Source organism: Drosophila miranda, chromosome 3 (genome assembly GCF_003369915.1).
Source record: "Drosophila miranda strain MSH22 chromosome 3, D.miranda_PacBio2.1, whole genome shotgun sequence".
NCBI lineage: Eukaryota > Metazoa > Arthropoda > Insecta > Diptera > Drosophilidae > Drosophila > Drosophila miranda.
Genome location: NC_046676.1, coordinates 19,495,287 through 19,513,928, shown reverse-complemented (window position 1 = coordinate 19,513,928; position 18,642 = coordinate 19,495,287). Strand labels below are relative to the sequence as shown.

General features: G+C 47.0%; 1 protein-coding gene across 10 annotated transcripts in view; it reads left to right on the top strand.

The window, feature by feature from the left end:
• The window catches only part of LOC108159549 (protein grainyhead), a 40,751-nt gene that overhangs the window by 19,778 nt on the left and 2,331 nt on the right, over nt 1–18,642 (top strand). For 3 of the 10 annotated variants that reach the window (XM_017292951.2, XM_033390772.1, XM_017292956.2), the window contains 11 exons: nt 4,854–5,042; nt 5,112–5,753; nt 5,951–6,174; nt 6,523–6,685; nt 9,031–9,142; nt 9,722–9,816; nt 12,455–12,511; nt 13,633–13,731; nt 16,840–17,261; nt 17,380–17,575; nt 18,301–18,365. In XM_017292951.2, the coding sequence (XP_017148440.1) occupies nt 4,854–5,042; nt 5,112–5,753; nt 5,951–6,174; nt 6,523–6,685; nt 9,031–9,142; nt 9,722–9,816; nt 12,455–12,511; nt 13,633–13,731; nt 16,840–17,261; nt 17,380–17,575; nt 18,301–18,365 (2,264 nt within the window). Of the gene's footprint in view, nt 1–859; nt 1,086–4,853; nt 5,043–5,111; nt 5,754–5,950; nt 6,175–6,522; nt 6,686–9,030; nt 9,143–9,721; nt 9,817–12,454; nt 12,512–13,632; nt 13,732–16,839; nt 17,262–17,379; nt 17,576–18,300; nt 18,366–18,642 lie in introns of those variants that run through there. The other 7 variants (XM_017292955.2, XM_017292958.2, XM_017292952.2 and 4 more) reach the window with 6 other exon arrangements.

Here is an 18,642-nt window from a genome sequence, read left to right as displayed (position 1 = left end):
GGCAAAGCAATGCTTGCATTGAAACTGTTATACACGCTTCTTGTTATACGATCGCGACGTTTCAAGTCTCTCTCACTCTGTGTTTATGTGTGTGAGTGTTTGTGTGTGTGTGTGTGCGTATGTGATTTGTATAGTCTTCTCGTTTGCACTCACACTGATTGGCCATAGCTGTGGCTCGCTCATGTTCGGAGCGTTTCCTTTCGCATGTTCGAGTTGCATGTTGTGTGTTCGAACGGTTTATCAAAAACCAAGCAGTGCAAAGGAGCAGAGCAGAGTAGAGTGGACAGCAGAAGTAGTAAACCGTAATTAAATGTCTTGCAATAGCCATAGAAAAAGCAACAGCAACAGCAACGACAACAATTCTGCACTGTGGGAAATTGCAGTAGCAAAACTCAGGGCGACAATCGCTGGGGGATAAGTGTACACTTCCGGTGGCTGGGGCTCCAGCTCCGGCTCCGGCTTCGGGGCTCCCTGCACCACTACCCCTTCGACTCTCTTTCTTGTTTGCGCTCTTCCTGCGATCGGATTTGGATCAATGAATGGTGCAAGTGCAGCAACAACTTCTTCTACTGCTTATTGCTTGCAACGCCCTGTCCGGCCACCCGTCCCCACTCCACCCCTCTCCTTTTACATGTCAGAATATTGCGACAGCTACAGATTCCAACCATTTTGAACTGATATGAGCTTTGTGCCCAAGTGTGAGTGAGTAGGCACGATCGCTGGTCCAACTGGCCGACGCAACCAGGCGCTCGAGTGTGCGCGTGTGTGTGTGTGTGTGTGCTGTCAGCAGAGCCCGACGTCGACGCTGTCATACCTGGCCCCTCAGCCTCAGCCTCAACCACACGGCGTCATTCATTCGTATCACGCTGTCGGAGTAGGATCGTTTTCGATTCGTCTGATTTTTGAGCAGCACCGCTCGCGTATGTTTCGTCCGCGCAAGACCGTGCAATCGCACAAACGTAATACGTGATCGTGTATCGGTATCTAACACCCTGCGATTGCAACAGTAGATCGCAGCGGATCAGTACGCTACGATATTGTTCTCGAATCGATCGAGTGAGCCGCAGTCAGCATTGTTCTTTTGTGTGAGTTCTGTGACCGAATTGGATATGCTTCCATTTGCATATTGTGTGATACATGATACATGTGATACACATATAGTTATTTTAGTTATGAGTGCCGCTTGATTGGAATGTGTGGGCTGCCGCTGCTGCTGCCCTGGCTGCAGTCGAGAGTAATGCCATACCATACCATACCATACCCTATCGTATCGAATGGGATCGTATCCCCCAATCCACCTGCAATCCAAAACGTGCGCCACAAACAACAAAACAACAATCAATGAATCAAACAAACAGCAACAACAAATTGAACGAACGCACACGCGCAGAGCAACAGGGGCAACAGCAGCAACAACCACAGCGTCATACCTGTGTGTGGGCGTGCAGTGCCACCAGCTGGAGCTCACTCGCAACGCGTTGCCTTTCAACACCCACACAGCGAACAAGTTCGTAGCCAAAGTCTTTTGTTTGGCGCGCAATTGCGGCCCGCCAAAGCGAGAGAAAGAGTGGGATAGCGATGGAGATGGAGATGGAGAGGGAGAACAAGAACGAACAGTGGTTTTAGTTGGACTTTTATCGCCTCGATTCAATGATTTTCGGTTGGGGCGGGAGTGTGTGAGTGTTTTTTTTTTTTTTTTTTTTTTTTGGCTCAGAAAATTCATTGAGCAGAATCTTAATTGCTCTCTTCAGGTGTTACCCCCACACCCCCCTCCACAACCATCGGCTCACAGTGGGGAATACGAACTCAAAATGCGAAAATAAATATTAAATTGCGGTGCAATCTAATTTATCGTACACTTTTCGCATTGACAGTTAATTATTCTTAATATTTGTCTTATTAATTTACATACACACATGCACACACACAATTGCATAGTTTAAAGTCTAAGGTTTCGCTCGATCTTAATTTATGGCACAGAATCGGAGAGAAAAAAATTGATTTTATTTTTTATTTTTGCTCTTGGCAATTTATTGCCCTCCATACGTTCGACCGACCGTCTGTGCACCGGAAAGTGTAATCATTAGACCCGCAAACAGAGACAAATTGAGATCTTCGATTAACAACGCTCTCTCCTTCTCTCTTTCTCTCTCCTTGGGGATATCTCCCTGGCTATATCTGCCAAATACGAACCAATTTGCCTTTCTAATTGCTCGGCTATCTATCGTCTGACTTATCAGTGATTCACTGTAGACATTTCTCTCTCTCTCTCTCTCTCTCTGTGCAAATGGAAATTAGTTTTATTTACTAAATTTCTTGAACTAAAGTCGTCTCTTTAATATTGAATTCTGACCACAAGATCATGCTGAATCACACTTGAAATCGAATAAAAAATATTTCAGTTCTTTATTACATTTCTTCCTATACCAAATGGAACTCAGCTTCGATTTCCTGGAAGCATTTATTAATGGAAATATAGGTACAAAACCGCCCAGAAATTTGAATAACAAATCCATTAATATAGAATGATTGAAAGATATAGCAATACTCGCAAATGAACAATAATCTAACTAATGGAAATACGACATATGAGTAGTAGTAGTGTTAAAATTCTGAAAAGTCTCAAAAGAACCTTGCCTAAAAGCAAATATCATTACTGTATGGATTGGTAACCTCAAAAGTTTGAATACCATCCGACATTCTTCGAAATGTATTTAAAAATCAGAGCACTTGATCTCTCCTTCCATCACATTTCTTGAGGGCCTTTAGTCATGGGTTTTTCTTTGCTAGAACATCAATTACAATATCAAGGAACAGAACAATTTAAGTATTCAACTTTATACAAAACAATCCATTTGTATATCCATTTTTGTTTTTCATTGTTGTTGTTTTTCGTTGTTGTTATTTTTCGTTCGGGTTTATTTCCGAGAATTAACGATATTCATAAAACGCTGGACTGTATGAAGAAGAGGAGGAAAAAAAGTTTCACTTTTTATCATTCCAAAAGGCATTAAAATAGTTAATTGGCTTTATTTAAATATTTTGTTATTTTTGTTTCCTTTGTTTTGTGTGTGTGGTTTTGTACACCATTTTGTTGCTGCTTTTTATTTCTTCCTCATGCATAAATATGTGCCAGAACCACCGCTTGACGTTTGTCGCCGCTGCTTAGCATAATTCTAAAGGCCCAGAGCCGACGACGCGTCTCATAACCGATAGCTTCAATATTTAGTCGTAGTCGTATTCGGATATGACCTCCCCTCTGTGTCCCATGTCCCATCTCCACACCCCAGATACAGATACAGAGAAGATACAGATACACCACAAAGAAGAGCAGAGCCAAAAGCAATGAAAATGAAATCTTTGTCTGCTGCTGGTGTATCGATCCAATCCGATCCATTCCGATCGATCCGATCGCTGGTCGATCGGCCGCGTCAAGGCCTTCTCTGACGTTGCACGTTAAAAGCTTAAAATGCAAATTGATTTTGATGAACAAATTTAATTAGCTCGCAGCTAGAATCTTTTACCGATGCTAAATTATACAAGAGGCTTCGAGGCGAGCTCCGAGCCGAAAAAAATAAAACACAGAGACACTGAGCCACTGAGCCACAGAGCCATAGAGCCATAGAGCCCCACCGCCACAAAAGCCAGCCTCTGTATAAATTTAAATTTGAAAGACGCACAAAAAGGCAACAAAAATTGTGGTTTCTCGAAATACCACAAATTGTTACAAAGGTTCTTTGCCCAAAGTCCCCCCCAATTCACATGTGTCCAATATTTGGCCGAAAAGTGTAACTGAAATTGGACCAACAAAAAGAGACCAGGCCCATGACTTGGGCCCGGGCCTTAGGCTCTAACAACCGGTTTGATCAAAGGCCAAGAAATGAGTGACGTCTGTGTCTCTTTTGGGGCGGGGGGTTTCACTTTCTTTAGACCAAATGACAATCATCAGGCAGCTGCTAATTTTGATTTGAGACCCAGCCCCAGCCCCAGTCTATGCCCATCTCTAACGCTACATATAATCGTATATATCAGCGGTGGATCGGTGGATCGGTGGATCGGTGGACACCACACTTTTTGCTCTGTATTACCTCATTTGAGGCTGCGCTGCGGTTAGTCTCCAAAAACGTTTGACATTTTCGGGCGACCAATAAAAAGCAAAAAAAAAAAAAATACAATGATAATTAACATATATGCATATATCTCTGTATATACTATATATGTATACATCCATATATAATATATCTGTTTATGTGTGTATTTTGTATATAAATGTTGATTTTTTTCGCGCTTTTTTCGGTGTTTTTTTTTCTTTTTTTTTCTTTTAATTGGTTTCTTTCCACTCCACTCCGCTCCGCTCGACGACAACAGCGACAAAAGACGACGGCGACGGTGTTTCATTTGTGCTTCGTATTTGCCTTTTTTTATGGCCTTTTATTATAAACTGTACTTGTTGACGTTATTTTCAATAAGCTGTTTACGCGGCTGCTGCATGAATCATGGCCCAAAGAAAAGTCAAAGAACGTGCACGATATACGCACAATTTTGTCACCTCACCTCGTTTTTGGGTCCAAATCGGTCTCGGAATCGGAATCGTAATCGGAGTCGGAGTCGGACTCTGTCTCCGGCTGTGACCTTGTCGGGCCCCATAGCCATAGTCATCAATCATGAAAAATGCTTGGCCATTAGCCACAACAATACAATGCCAGAATGCTCGGAGCTAGCTCTCGACTGGGAATCGATCCATCAGCAGCAACAGCAGCACCAACACCACCCCACCACCCAATCAAGCATTTTAGTGTTAAGAATTCTCCCTACCAAAAAGAAACCAACAACCAAACGCACATTTCCCTCAGATCTTGCACGTGGATGCATCGCCACCAGCCGACGAAGCTGAGATTAGCGAGATTAGCCACAGACCCAGCAGCACAACCTGCACGATCAGTACCACAACCACAACCAGAACCATCAGCTGCAGCAGTAGTAGTCCTGCTACCGAACTAGAGATGTATGCTACCACGGGCGGCACACAGATTTACCTACAGGTGAGTGACAGAGGAGTGAGAGGTGGTGCCGCATCCAGAACCCCAACCAACACTCCAAACCACCTGCAGACCTCACATCCCAGCACGGCCAGCGGCGCGGGAGGAGGCGGCGGCGGCGGCGGCGGCGGGGGTGGATCTGGAGGAGCCGGATCTTTGCAGGCACAGAGCCCCAGTCCGGGGCCGTACATAACCGCCAACGACTATGGGATGTACACGGCGAGCCGACTGCCGCCCGGCCCCCCGCCCACCACCGCCACCACCTTCATAACGGAGCCCTACTACCGCGAGTACTTCGCGCCGGACGGACAGGGCGGCTACGTGCCCGCCTCCACGCGCACCATCTACGGAGACGTGGACGTTTCGGTGTCTCAGCCGGGCGGAGTAGTCACCTACGAGGGCCGCTTCACCGGCAACGCCCCCCCGCCCACCACAACCACGCTGCTAACGAGCAGCGTCAGCGTGCACCACCAGCAGCAGCAGCAGCAGCAGCAACAGCAACAGCAACAGCCCCAACACCAGCAGCACCTCCACCAACAGCAGCCACAGCAGCAGCAGCAACACCATCACCCGCAGGACGGCAAGGGCGGCGGCGGGACGCCACTCTATGCCAAGGCCATCACGGCGGCGGGACTCACCGTGGATCTGCCCAGTCCCGACTCGGGCATCGGCACGGACGCCATTACGCCGCGGGATCAGACCAACATACAGCAGGTACATCCCCCAGAAATCCCCCCAAAAGAAACCCAACAGAACTTGGGGGACCCAAAGAGTAGACAATGAGGTTTCACTAATGCGTGGCGTGTCCATTACTTAACTGTTATTTAGCAACATAAACAATAGCTTAGCATATAGTAATTGCATATAATATGGCTATGATAATGATTTACTAATCCTGCACCATCTTCCAGTCCTTCGATTACACGGAACTGTGCCAGCCGGGCACCCTCATCGATGCCAATGGCAGCATACCGGTGTCCGTGAACAGCATCCAGCAGCGGACAGTGGTCCATGGCAGCCAGAACAGTCCCACCACCTCCCTGGTGGACACGAGCACAAACGGTTCGACGCGTTCGCGGCCCTGGCACGACTTTGGCCGCCAGAACGATGCCGATAAAATACAAATACCAAAAATGTAAGTTTTCCCAAGACTATACCTAAAGAAAAGTACATTTAAAATGAAATATTGAGCCTCCAAAACGGACATACATTCAGAATCTATCGTAGCGAATCTATAGACCAAGAAACTAAGTTTTCCTATTGACAATTTCGATCCCATTTAAACCAGTTTTAAGTCTGAAAGATACCTTCCAATCAATTACCAAACATCTTTAGGGGCTGTAATTTTACTGGACCTTTTAAATATTTTCAAATTAATTTTAATCTACCGAAAATTTGATTGCAGGCAGCTTAACCCTTATTTCTATTCCCGAACCATCCTAACCGTCTCGATCTGCTTTTCTTGCCTCCCATTTTTGCATAGATTCACAAATGTTGGCTTCCGATATCACCTGGAGAGCCCCATCAGCTCGTCGCAGAGGCGCGAGGACGATCGCATCACCTATATCAACAAGGGCCAGTTCTACGGGATCACGCTGGAGTATGTGCACGATGCGGATAAGCCCATCAAGAATACGACGGTTAAGGTAGGTGCCACGCCACATTTCTACATCTGTACGAGTGTTTTCTGCTCGCATAAGGAGGGGGCTGGAGGCTTGAGCCCGAGGCTTGTGTTTGGAGCTTTGTCAATCAGGAGTCCGTGCTGCTGGTTTGCCATTCATTGCCGGCTTTGTTTATGCCATCAACACCACAGAAACAAGGAACAAGAAACAAGAACGGAAACAGAACAGGACCACTGCAAGATTTATCCAGCCCAACCCCATTTGGGCCTTAGGGTAGGCTATTTGTCAGGGAATCTGTGCCTCGTCTGTGTGTCTGGATCTTGGTCGACGTCTCCGTGTCCGTCCTACCCCGAGGTGCGATCGGAGCTCTAATAGAGTTTGTCAGCTTCGCCACCCCTTTGCTCAATTACACACATCCTATATCCTGCTTAGGGGCACACAGTCCGATGATAAATGATACTGGGAGAGCGAGAGAGAGCGATCCAGAGCGATCCGATCCCTCAGCCTGATGAGAATTTGAATATTTCGTTCAATGCAAATTGCTGAAAGTCCTCTGCCTTTCAACAGCAATTCACTCGCATTCTGCCGCGTCAATGTTTGTTCAGGACGAGTACGTAGAGTAGAAGCCTGAGAAGTAGTAGAACAAGGAGTAGGAGCAGGACCAGGACAATACCCATCAACATCATCAATCAGATAAGCTTAAATGACGTCTGCGTCTGCGTCTGCGTCCTCGAGCCGCACTGAAATGCAAATGCAAATTGTAAACTGAACCGTTGAGAGCCCAAAGAATGACATCTCAAAGTTACAGTTGAGGAAAGTGGTAAATGGGTTGAGGAAATGCCGGTAGATTCGGAAGTGGATGCGGATGCGGATGGGGAAGTGGCAGTGGCAGCGGAGGTTAAGCAAACAACAATTGAATTTGAAGGAATCTGAGTCTGAATCTGAATCCGAATCTGAATCCGTAGCCAAAGCCTTTGCCATTTGCATACGCATAGAAGGAAACTTGCAACAAAAACAAAAAAACAAAAAACTTTGTAGAAACGAAACGAAACCAAATGAAACGAAAAGATCTCTTGAGATATGTACTTCTGAGCTTCACCTCTCTCTTGCCTCTGCCTCTGTCTCTGTCTCTGCCTCAGATCGGATCTCAGATCTCCTTCTCCTTCTATCTCGTATTACCATAAAAGTGCCATATTTTGCAAGGCTCGACAAAAAAGTGTCAAAATTAATTTACGAGTTTATTTGTTTAGAGCAGCGCGCCCTTTTCCCCGAAAAAGAAAACTTTCAAACCTAAACGAAAATGAAAACCTAAATGAACCGAACAGAATAAAAAATACATACCTTCATATAACCGTATGGGCATTTGCATATAACCCATCGTCTTGCTGTCTGATGTCCATTTTTCTAACGGGGAAAAAAAGAGCACAAAATCCAAAGAAAAAGCGAGTATAATTTACGAGCTGATTAGCCCATGAATATGTAAAAACGTAAAAGACATCCCGGGGACCCGAAGAAAACACACAAAAATATTTATGCTGTAATCAGTTTTCAGTGCCGTGCACCCCATACCTCCTTCTCCTTCTCCTTCTCCTCCTAGAAGACGAGGACGATGATCCGATCCGATACGATCCTCAAAGGGGTTGCTCGCCATTCCGGCTATTGTCTCCTTGATTTTTGGGTACTGTTTCAGTATCTCTGCGCTTCCTCCCTCCCAGAGGAAGAAGCAACTAATTATTCAAAATCTAAAAAATAAAAACACATAAATGATAGAGAGAAAATGCAAATGCTGGGAAAACAACGGTGGAACAGCGGAGCAGCCAGCCAAAAAGATGATACAAAATGTGTTGGACATTTTTCTGCTAAATCGAATTCGTCCTTTTGTGCGCCGGGGTCTAATCCTTTTGACTTTTGAGGCGTAGGGTGCGATCCGACGAGTTGTGAGTGGAGTGTCACAACGTATATATGTCAGTGAGAAACAGTGAGAGAGAGCAGGCAGAGAACCCAAGCAGAAACGGTGCCCATCTATGGGATAGTATAAACGGATTACAGCTGAGTTCTGCGTACAGACATGGCATATCCTTGGAGATAGAGATCAATCTTTTGGCTGCTTGTTTTTGGGATAAAGAGAAATGGTTGTATTTGAAAAAGAGATATTTTTCGAATATGATTTGTACGTAGAGAATGAGAGATAGAGAGTTTGTTTGTCTTTGCTTTAATCCTTGGGAATCCTCTTAACTAACTTTAGTTCAAACAAATTCACTCCCGGACTAAAGAACTATCAAAAAAGTCTATCATTGTTCAATCTTAGCTCGTATTTTACTTTGGTTAATTAAAATTTGTGTTCCTTAATTGTGTCGTTATATTTTCAGAGTGTGATCATGCTCATGTTCCGCGAGGAGAAGAGCCCAGAAGATGAGATCAAGGCCTGGCAATTCTGGCACAGTCGCCAGCATTCCGTAAAGCAAAGAATCTTGGATGCAGGTGCGTAAAACCAACCAAACGAATAACCAACTGAAGCCCCATCCCCATCCCCAATCCCAATCCCAGTCCCAATCCCAGCCCCAACTGCAAGCCCCATTCCCAACCCAAAGCCAATGCGAAGTCCAGCAGCGTTCCGTGGCAGAGTGTCCATTTGTATTGTCTAGTATTTCTAGCAGTAAATTGTTGCTTTTTATTGAAAGGCCCGCACCGTTCCAGGAGAGTTATGACATTGATAAACGCGCATTCAGCTGCAACTGCAACTGCGGCTGGGGCACCACTCCGCTCCGTTTGTTTGATTGCAGATAATCTTGGTTGCAGCAACAGCAGCATCCGTGGCAGATGCTTCTGCTGCCGCTGCTGCCACGCAGTGCCTTGGCCATCAAACATAACTCATTAGGCACTTGTCACTGGACGGCAGCGCAGAAATTTCCTTAATTGTTAATACAAACATATTTTCCAGAGCCTCCTCTGTGTGTGCCCCATCTTGCCGCATTTCTGATTCCTCATCTGCTTCATCTGTTTTTGCTTCTTCTTTTTGTCCCCTACTAACCATCTTCTTGTTTTGCTCCTCTTTTGCAGATACGAAGAACTCGGTTGGCCTGGTTGGCTGCATCGAGGAAGTGTCGCACAATGCCATTGCCGTTTACTGGAATCCGCTGGAGAGCTCCGCCAAGGTAAGTTCTGCTCTCAGATCTCCGCAGATCCACAGATCTCAATTCTATGCCAATCCTCGTTATGGATGTGCTCCCCTTTGTACCCTGTACCCTGTGTGCAGGGTATACAAGGATATGCTGCAGTTCGACAAAATGTAGGACATTCATAGAGACAATGTAGATGTATCTTGCCCTGCTTGTGTATGTTCTGCCAGGGGTGCTCGAGCAGGGTATTCCGCAGTCCACACTCTGTAAATTTTGAGTGGTTTACTTCTATCTGTGTGTGTGTTTTTCCAGTACTTCCATTTTGTTTACTCCGAGCGCCGCCTCAATTAAAAAAAAAAAAAGAAAAAAAGCAACAAAAATACATAGCGCGACACTTTCGTGTGGCAAACAGAGATAGCAGATGCCCGCAAGTCCTCTCTCACTCTCTCTATACGCGTCTGTATGTGTGTGTGTGTGTGTATATGTGTGCCAGACGGAGTATCTGTGTGCTAAGAATTAATTTCTGATTTATTTTCAATTGCAAGCAAAACGCAAATTATTCAGCAAGCGTCACAGTTCCCGTCACCGTCACCGTCTCCGTCGCCATTGCCCGGCATAGCGCCATCCCTTTCCGCCGCCCAGTTCGCTCACTGTCCGCTTGTACTTTTTTCAAAAAGAATAATTTATGCATTTATTTATTTATGACACTTAGTTTTAATCACTTACTCGGCAATCTCAGGCAAATGCTTGGAACTAAGTCGCCGCGTCCGAGTCTGGGTCCGAGTCTAAGTCGGAGGCTGAAGCAGTATCCCAGCCTAGTCTCCGGCTCTGACTATTGCAGCAGTAGCTAACTGGAACTGCGAGTGTATCTGTATCTGTATTTTTTAGTGCGACTGCTATTTCGACGGGGCTCCCACCGCGTTTTAATTTAGCAATTATCAAGCATTTTAATCGTTTGGAAATATTTGCAATTCTATTGCGACAAGCGCCAGTCGGAAAGCAGAAACTAACTAAGAAAACAACCAGTAGTAACAGTAGTAGCATTGGTAGCAGTATTAGCCCTCTCATTGCGTATACGCCTAGGCCCCCTTCCTTTTCCTGTCTGCGGCTACCGCCGACCGCCCACCTGTCCATTTAGCCGCCAGCTCGGGTTGAATGCCAAAAGAGGGGCTCAATTTCCCCGAAACGGGGGGAAAAACAAATGCCAAAACTGAATTGATTTCCACTCAAGTTCAGTGACTCCTGTCCAGGCTGCCAAATTGGTCAGCAGTTATTAACCGACTTTGGAGAGGGAGCCAAAAGAGGGGGGGGTCTGCAGATGGGGACTGGAGCTGGCCATAAGTGCATGTCGCCTATCGCCTGTCGCTCCCCACACACGGGCACACACGGCTATCCCCTCCCACTTGCCCTCCCATGGCCATCATTTGATAGAGCTTTTTATTTACAAATTGTTTACGCGCTGAGATGTTAATCCCAAAGACATCGCAATGGCAGTCAGAGTCACAGAGACAGAGAGGGAGAGAGAGAGTCTCGCCTCGTCTCGTTTCGTCTTCGCATAATGTCGATTTCGTTTTATGCCGTTAGCTGCTGCAGCTCGCCAGCTGCATTCGTGTGCGTTTCGTTTCGTCTCGTCTCGTCTCTCTGTCTGCGTTTGCGTCTCTGTTGGCAATGCCTTTCCCAGCGGCAAAACTTTCGTACGCACCGACACGCAGGTGCTTCGTTTGCTCCCCTCCCCTCCCCACCCCACGCCGCTGCTGCTGCACTCTGCTCTCTGCTGCTCTGTGCTCTGCGCTCTCCACTGTCATGCGTCTCCTCGTATATGGTACGCGCCCGCTAATTATTCACATTAAATACTGCTCGTCCACATCTTCGTCGTGGTCTCGTCGTGGACGTCGTCGTAGCCGTGGAGGCTGCAACTCTGCGACTGCTGCACTTTTACCATTAAGATTGTTTCCTTTGGTATTTTTGCGTTGATGGATTTTCTTTTTTTTTTTACGCGTGCACATTGTCCGACTGTCTCTCCGTCCGTGTGTCTGTCTCCGTCTCTCGTTGTCTCACTCCGTCTTTGGGTCTGTCTGTCTGTCTGCTCCGTCCGCGGCTCATCTGGAGTCGAACTCAAACTCAAACTCGGACTTGGACTCGAACTCTCGGACTTGGACTGGCATGCTTAAAATGCCTTCAGAGACACACACACACACACAGACACACGCATATATATGCACACCGGTACGCACTGAATCGAAGTCGAACTAAAAATGAATTGGATGCGATGCGATACAAAGTCTCGACTTGGCCCGGCTCTGCCTCGTTACTTGGCTCTGAGGGGCCTCTGGTCCGCGCCATCGATGGAATGGTGCCTGATGATGGTCCTCTGAGTATTGCCTTGTTATTGTCTTTTCTCCCCCCTTTCTGCGTATTCGAGAGTATGCGTATGCGTATGCGTATGGGTATGGGTGTGTTTGTGTGGATTGGAATGTTTTAAACTGTCGTGGGCATAAAGAGGACATCGACTTAATAGAGAGAAAACAATTGCCTTCTAATAGCGGACGAAGCATTTTTAGCTGTTTTTGTTTCAGCGTCTTTTTTTTTTTGTCATCCGATAATTTCTTTTTATGTTCATAATTGTTTACATTTGTATATTTTATGGCATTTTTCTCTCTCTCTTTAAAAACAGATCAACATTGCGGTGCAGTGCCTGAGCACGGATTTCAGCAGTCAAAAAGGAGTCAAGGTGAGTAAAACTCTTCAACAAAACGAAAACAAAAAAAAAACAAAGGGGTGATAGGTGAAGACTCTTAAAAGGCTTCATTTTTTGTGAATTTGTTGGTCCTCTGTATAGTTTCGTACAAAGTGAAAGCTCGTTTTTTTTTGGGGGGCTAGTTTGACCCTTTGGCGGTTCAGTATAAATATACCGCCCCAGCCTCAATTAAATACTCAACGATATATATGGTAATCATAAATCGATATAGCAATTATCGATTAATTAGCTACTGATGCGATCTGCACGTCCGTCGCATCTTTTGTGTAAATGAAATTCAGTTCGAGGCGAGTCGAGAATGTTGGCCAGCGATGGGTTAAGTAATAACCAATTTAATGCCAACTTGTTAATGGAGAATCAATGCGGCCAGAGAAGCAGAGCAGGCCAGCAAAAGAAGATCAGCATTCAGCTCAGATGCGTTGCCCCTGTCTCCAGCTCCATCTCCGTCACCGTCTTCGTTTCTGCTCCTCCAGCAGACGAACGGCTACGTAGGAAGAGGATTTCTCTTTGGCTTCGTGTCCCCTCCTCCTTCGTAGAGGGGGCATGGGCATGGGCATGGGCACGGGCATCCTCCTGGCTTCTCTGGTTGTAATGCGTACATTAAGTCTGATATTTCATTGACAGAAACACAGGCCAAAGCAGGAGAAGAAGGAGACTGGGACGGAGTCTCGTTGCTTTTCATTAAAAAAGAAAAAGAGCGCTGGAAGAAGGTAGAGCAGCGCTGGCAGCCCCAGCCCCAGCCCCAGCCCCAGTCGCAGCCTCCATGTGTATTTGTGTAGGCAATAGCCAAATCAAATTATGCACTTGCCACAATATGTTGCACACACATGCAACGGATGTTGGCAGTTTAACATCACTGGGCCACGCCCCAACTGCTCCGGCAACGCCCCAAAGCCCAAATGACAACGGCTAATTGCAGCTGTTGCAAGGTTGCTGCTGCTGCTGCTGCTGTTGCTCCAGTCTGCTACCCGCAGTCTCCTGCTTGCCCCTGCCTCCTGCCCCACCTAGCTAGTGCAATTTGAATGTGTGTGATATTAATACGAATCCCTGTTTATGTTTCTCTTCTTCTCTCTCTCTCGTTCTCTCGGTTCCAGGGCCTGCCGCTGCACGTACAAATCGACACATTCGAGGACCCCAGAGATGCGGCCGTCTTCCACCGGGGCTACTGTCAGATAAAGGTCTTCTGCGATAAGGTAAGTGATTTTATTTCGCAACAGAGTCTCTCTCCCAATCCCTGCCATTCGTAGCCCCCACTGCCCCCCCTGCTCACATAATTACGCATACAGAAGCAGTGGCTGTGACTGTGCCTCTGCCACGTGCAACAGGTTGATGAGCTAACTAAAAGCTGCCTACGTGCTGGTTCAGTGTGTGCGTGTGTGTATCTGTGCCTGCCACTTGCTGCTGATGCCGCTGCTTCTGCTTCTGCTTCTACTGCCGCATCCGACTTTTATCGAATTGGGGGCACCAACGATGCTGACATAGCTTGGGGCTCGGTCTCGGATCGGACACTCCTGTCCGTCAGTCAGCGAAGCCTTTAGTGGAAAGCGTAACGCGTACAAAAGTAAATGGCCAGCACAGATACAGAGACACCCAACACACACACACACACACACACACACATACTGACGCTTGAGTGCGGCATCCTTTCCCTGCCACATCCACATCCATGCCCTTGTTTCGCTGCCACTGCCACTGCCACAGCCGCTGCTGCCGCTGCTGCTGTTACCTTTACCTTATGCGAACCCTTCACTTTTTCGCTTGATGGGGTTTATTAATAAATCATTTCGTGGATTTCCAATTTAATTTTCTCATATCATTACACTTCTCCGTGGTCGCTCTCCCCATCCCCCATCCCCCATCCCTCATCCGACTGGACATGGGCCTGGGCACTGCCTTTTGTTGTATGCCACACTGTTGCACTGCTGTACGGCTGGGACTTGGACCCTCAATCGGGGTATCGCTATCACGTCGGGCTTATATTTCGCATTGGGGCCAGCCCTTTGCCTTTGCCCTTGCCAGCCAGCAAGCCAGCAAGCCAGCCAGCCAGCCAGCGTGTGTTTATCGGTAAATGTATCAATTAAATTTCGCGTACCACGTTATTTTGTGCCCTTCCTTGTGGCATACCTCTACCTCCCCCCATCCCCAACCCCATCCGCAATCCCCATATGCATCCCATATTTCGTATTTTCTTTTCTCTGTGGGTTTTTTGATTTCACTGCAATTGCAGTTTCAGTTGCAGTTCCATCGTTTGGCACCTTTGGGCCAGGTCCAGGTCCAGGTCCAGGCCCTCCAATTATGGATCTTTACGCACGCCTTGGGCCGCCCAGCCCCTGCCCCTGCCCCTGCCCCTGTCCTGGTCCCCAGAAGATACGAAATTATGGGAAATTCTGCACATGTCCAATGAAAGCTTCGCCCCTCAGAATAACTGTATTTTGGGGTTCGGTTTAATTTTTGGAGAGAGTTTATGGTTTGATTTTCAGATAGATTTAGCTGTGGATCCACTAGATAGCATTTGGAAGGATGCAATTCTTCTGATCTCTTGGCCAGGGCAATTCTTTCTTTGGCGAATCTGGTGACAAAATACTGATTCTGGATCCAACTATTGGAGATCTTCCGCCTGTCATTATCCGCTCTATAGCATTCCTCTCTATATTTAACGTATTTCCCTGAAATGATTGAGCTAATCCTAATGCTAATGCTAACGTTAATGGTAATGTTGCACCGCCTCTGCGCTGAGTGGCGGCCCACAGAGGTAGTGTGTGTGTCCCATGTCTTGGCCATACTTTGAAGTCGATTAACAGCAAGCAAGCCATCCCCAAGAAGGGAAGGAGGCGAGGTGAAACACAAGATGGGGCAGAAGAAGCTGGAGACGAGGATGAGGATGGGAATGGGGATGGGGATGGGGATGGGGATGTAGAGGAGGCCAGGCAAAAGGCGAACATTGACCGCATTGGGCGATTCGAGACGCCGTCGCCTTAGTCCGCTGGCCGTTGCAGCCGCGCAACTTTGGCGATATTTTTGCCAAGATAAAATAAAAGTAATAAAATACAGTTATTTACATGCCGCACACACAGACACACAGACACATGCTTACGTGCAACACACATGGGCGAATGATGTACATCGAATGCATTGCTCTAGGCTAAAATGGTTTTTGATAAGCGCAAGACGAAAGAACTCCGATCGGAGGGAGGGGTGGACTGGAGACGACGTATACATCCTTGCATAATGTGGTCGCCATTCAGAAGTTGCTGCCGCAGAGGCAGACGAGAGCAGATTGCTGCCGCATATCACTTCCTGCCACTGCCCGGTGCCACCAGCCCCTGAAGCATCCAGCACCATCAGCGGCGGAGGCTTCCATCGCTCAATTGCTGATTTTTAATTACAAATGCAAAGTGCAACATGGGGCAGTAGGCAGGAGGCAGGAGGCGAGCTGAATGCTGCATCTGCTGCCTGCACACGCAAACCAGCAATCACGGCCGGACAAAGTAGCCACCAGACTATATCTCAAAGCACACACACACACAGATATATAAAGTATCTATTAGTGTGAGTATGTGTGTGTGTCTGTGCAATCAGGCAGCAGCAACAACAGCAACATACTCAATGGGGCAGGTGGGCCGCAGACGCAGACACAGACACCGACTCGACTGCGATGCTGTGCTGGCTCTGCTGCATGGTTCGAGGCGCCGCCAGATTATTTATTATGTATGCATATTTATGTGGAATCTCTAAGTATTTTATAATAATTTTCCCCCCATTTTTTTCGGCTCTCTGACCCTAACGGTGTAGACCATTTTGCCAAATGCCTCCACGGCCTGCGACTGCGACTGGGACTCGGATTCAGACTCGGATACGGACTCCGATCCAGCCGCAGTCCGCAGAGTCTGTGCCTCTGTCTGTGCCTCTGCCACTTGTTGGTGCTGCGGTGGCGGCTTTGTCTCTGTGCGACAACAGAGCTCCCCAGGCGGGAAACTTGTTTTCAGCTTTTTGCAACTGCAACGGAGAGGCAGCGGCAGCGGCAGCGGCAGGGGCAGTGGCAGTGGCAGGGACTGTGGCAGGGAGGCAGCCCCCAGCCAGCAGGCAGCTTATGGCACTTGCAGCCATACACGAATTTAATTAATAAGCAAAGAAATATCAAAAAAGGTGGCATCCATGCGTTTGATTGATTGCTAATTACACGCTGGCTCTGTGCACCTGGGCGAACTTTCGCAACCCACCTGGATGGGAACCCCATAACATGCCACATGCCACATGGATGCTCATGGATCTCATTTACTTGATTTTTTGTGGGATTGCAGGGCGCCGAACGCAAGACGCGCGATGAGGAGCGACGGGCCGCCAAGCGGAAGATGACGGCCACCGGCAGAAAGAAGCTGGATGAGCTCTACCATCCGGTGACAGATCGGTCCGAGTTCTATGGCATGCAGGACTTTGCCAAGCCGCCGGTGCTCTTCTCGCCCGCCGAGGACATGGAGAAGGTAGGTCAGCCGGGCCTGACTGGCTTGACATTCATCCACACGAATACGAATACGCACACGAATACGAATACGAACTCGAACTCGAACTGCAACTCCAACTCGAATTCGCCCTTGCAGAGCTTCTACGGCCATGAGACTGACTCGCCGGACCTGAAGGGGGCCTCGCCGTTCCTGCTCCACGGCCAGAAGGTGGCCACGCCGACGCTCAAGTTCCACAATCACTTTCCGCCCGACATGCAGACGTGAGTAAAAATCGTCCATCCATGATCTCCGCCCAGGATCTCCCCTAAGCGAAGGACCCAAACTAATCTATGTCTATCTCTATCTCTATCTCTATCTTCCTCTTAACCCCCTCTGCAGCGATAAAAAGGATCACATACTGGACCAGAACATTATGACCAGCACACCCATGACCGACTTCGGTCCGCCCATGAAGCGGGGACGCATGACCCCGCCAACCTCGGAGCGCGTGATGCTGTACGTGCGGCAAGAGAACGAGGAGGTGTACACCCCGCTGCATGTGGTTCCCCCCACCACAATTGGCCTGCTGAATGCGGTAAGCAGTCGCCCCCAAGAGCCCCATACCCACATACATATATATCCTGCTCCCGATCCAAACTAAACTCAATCTAATTGATTATAACCAAATTTTTCTGTAATTTTGTTCATTTTGGTCTAATTGGTGGAGAAGAGAAAAAAAGAAACGAAAAAGAAAGCAAAAAAGAAAGCAAAAGAAAAGCTATGAAATGAAGAGCCAAAATGTTCAATCTCTAAACAAACGTCTAATCGACTAAAGCATAAATCAACTAAAAATCAGTCACATCAATATCTATATCGCTATATATACTATATATACTATATATATATATTAATTTGTATAACTTGTAGTTGAAACTAATTCCGAATCATTCCATAATCAAAAAATGAACATCTCATCCAAAATATGCCTATATATATAGTGTATGTATACTACTGCCAAAAACAGGATCACAGTCAAGATCCCGATCCTCCACACACACGATAAACCACACACAAAGAGCACGAACTGTACTGCAATCAGATCAGGCAGAAAATGCAGATATTATACACACACAGATCATTCGAAAGATTGGCACTGGCTGGACGCAAAATGAACAAAATTACACAGAGAAAAACGAGTTATAAGAGAAATATTTTCGTTTAGTTGAGTTTAGTTTAGAGAGAAGCAGAGCAGCAACAAAAAATCCACACAAACAAAAGACAAAAACAAAACATCATATTTCTCTCGTTTCTCAATTGCAGATTGAAAACAAATACAAAATCTCAACAACGAGCATAAATAACATTTATCGCACAAACAAGAAGGGGTAAGTAGCAAGTCTTAACGGATCAGAGTGCTACTGCACACACACACACACATGCACAGCCACAGACACACACACACACACAGAGTGCAAGTGCACCAGGAATCAGAACTCCCCCGCTACCCCAAAGATCATCTAACCCCGCACTTCTCACCCTGTTTGTCGTGTGCTAACCAATCAAGTATTTGCATGGGTGTTGTCGTTGTCCCTACTGATCTCTATCGTTATCCGAATCCCTGAACTATCCGAAACCAAGGGCTAACCGTGTGTATTTGCCAAT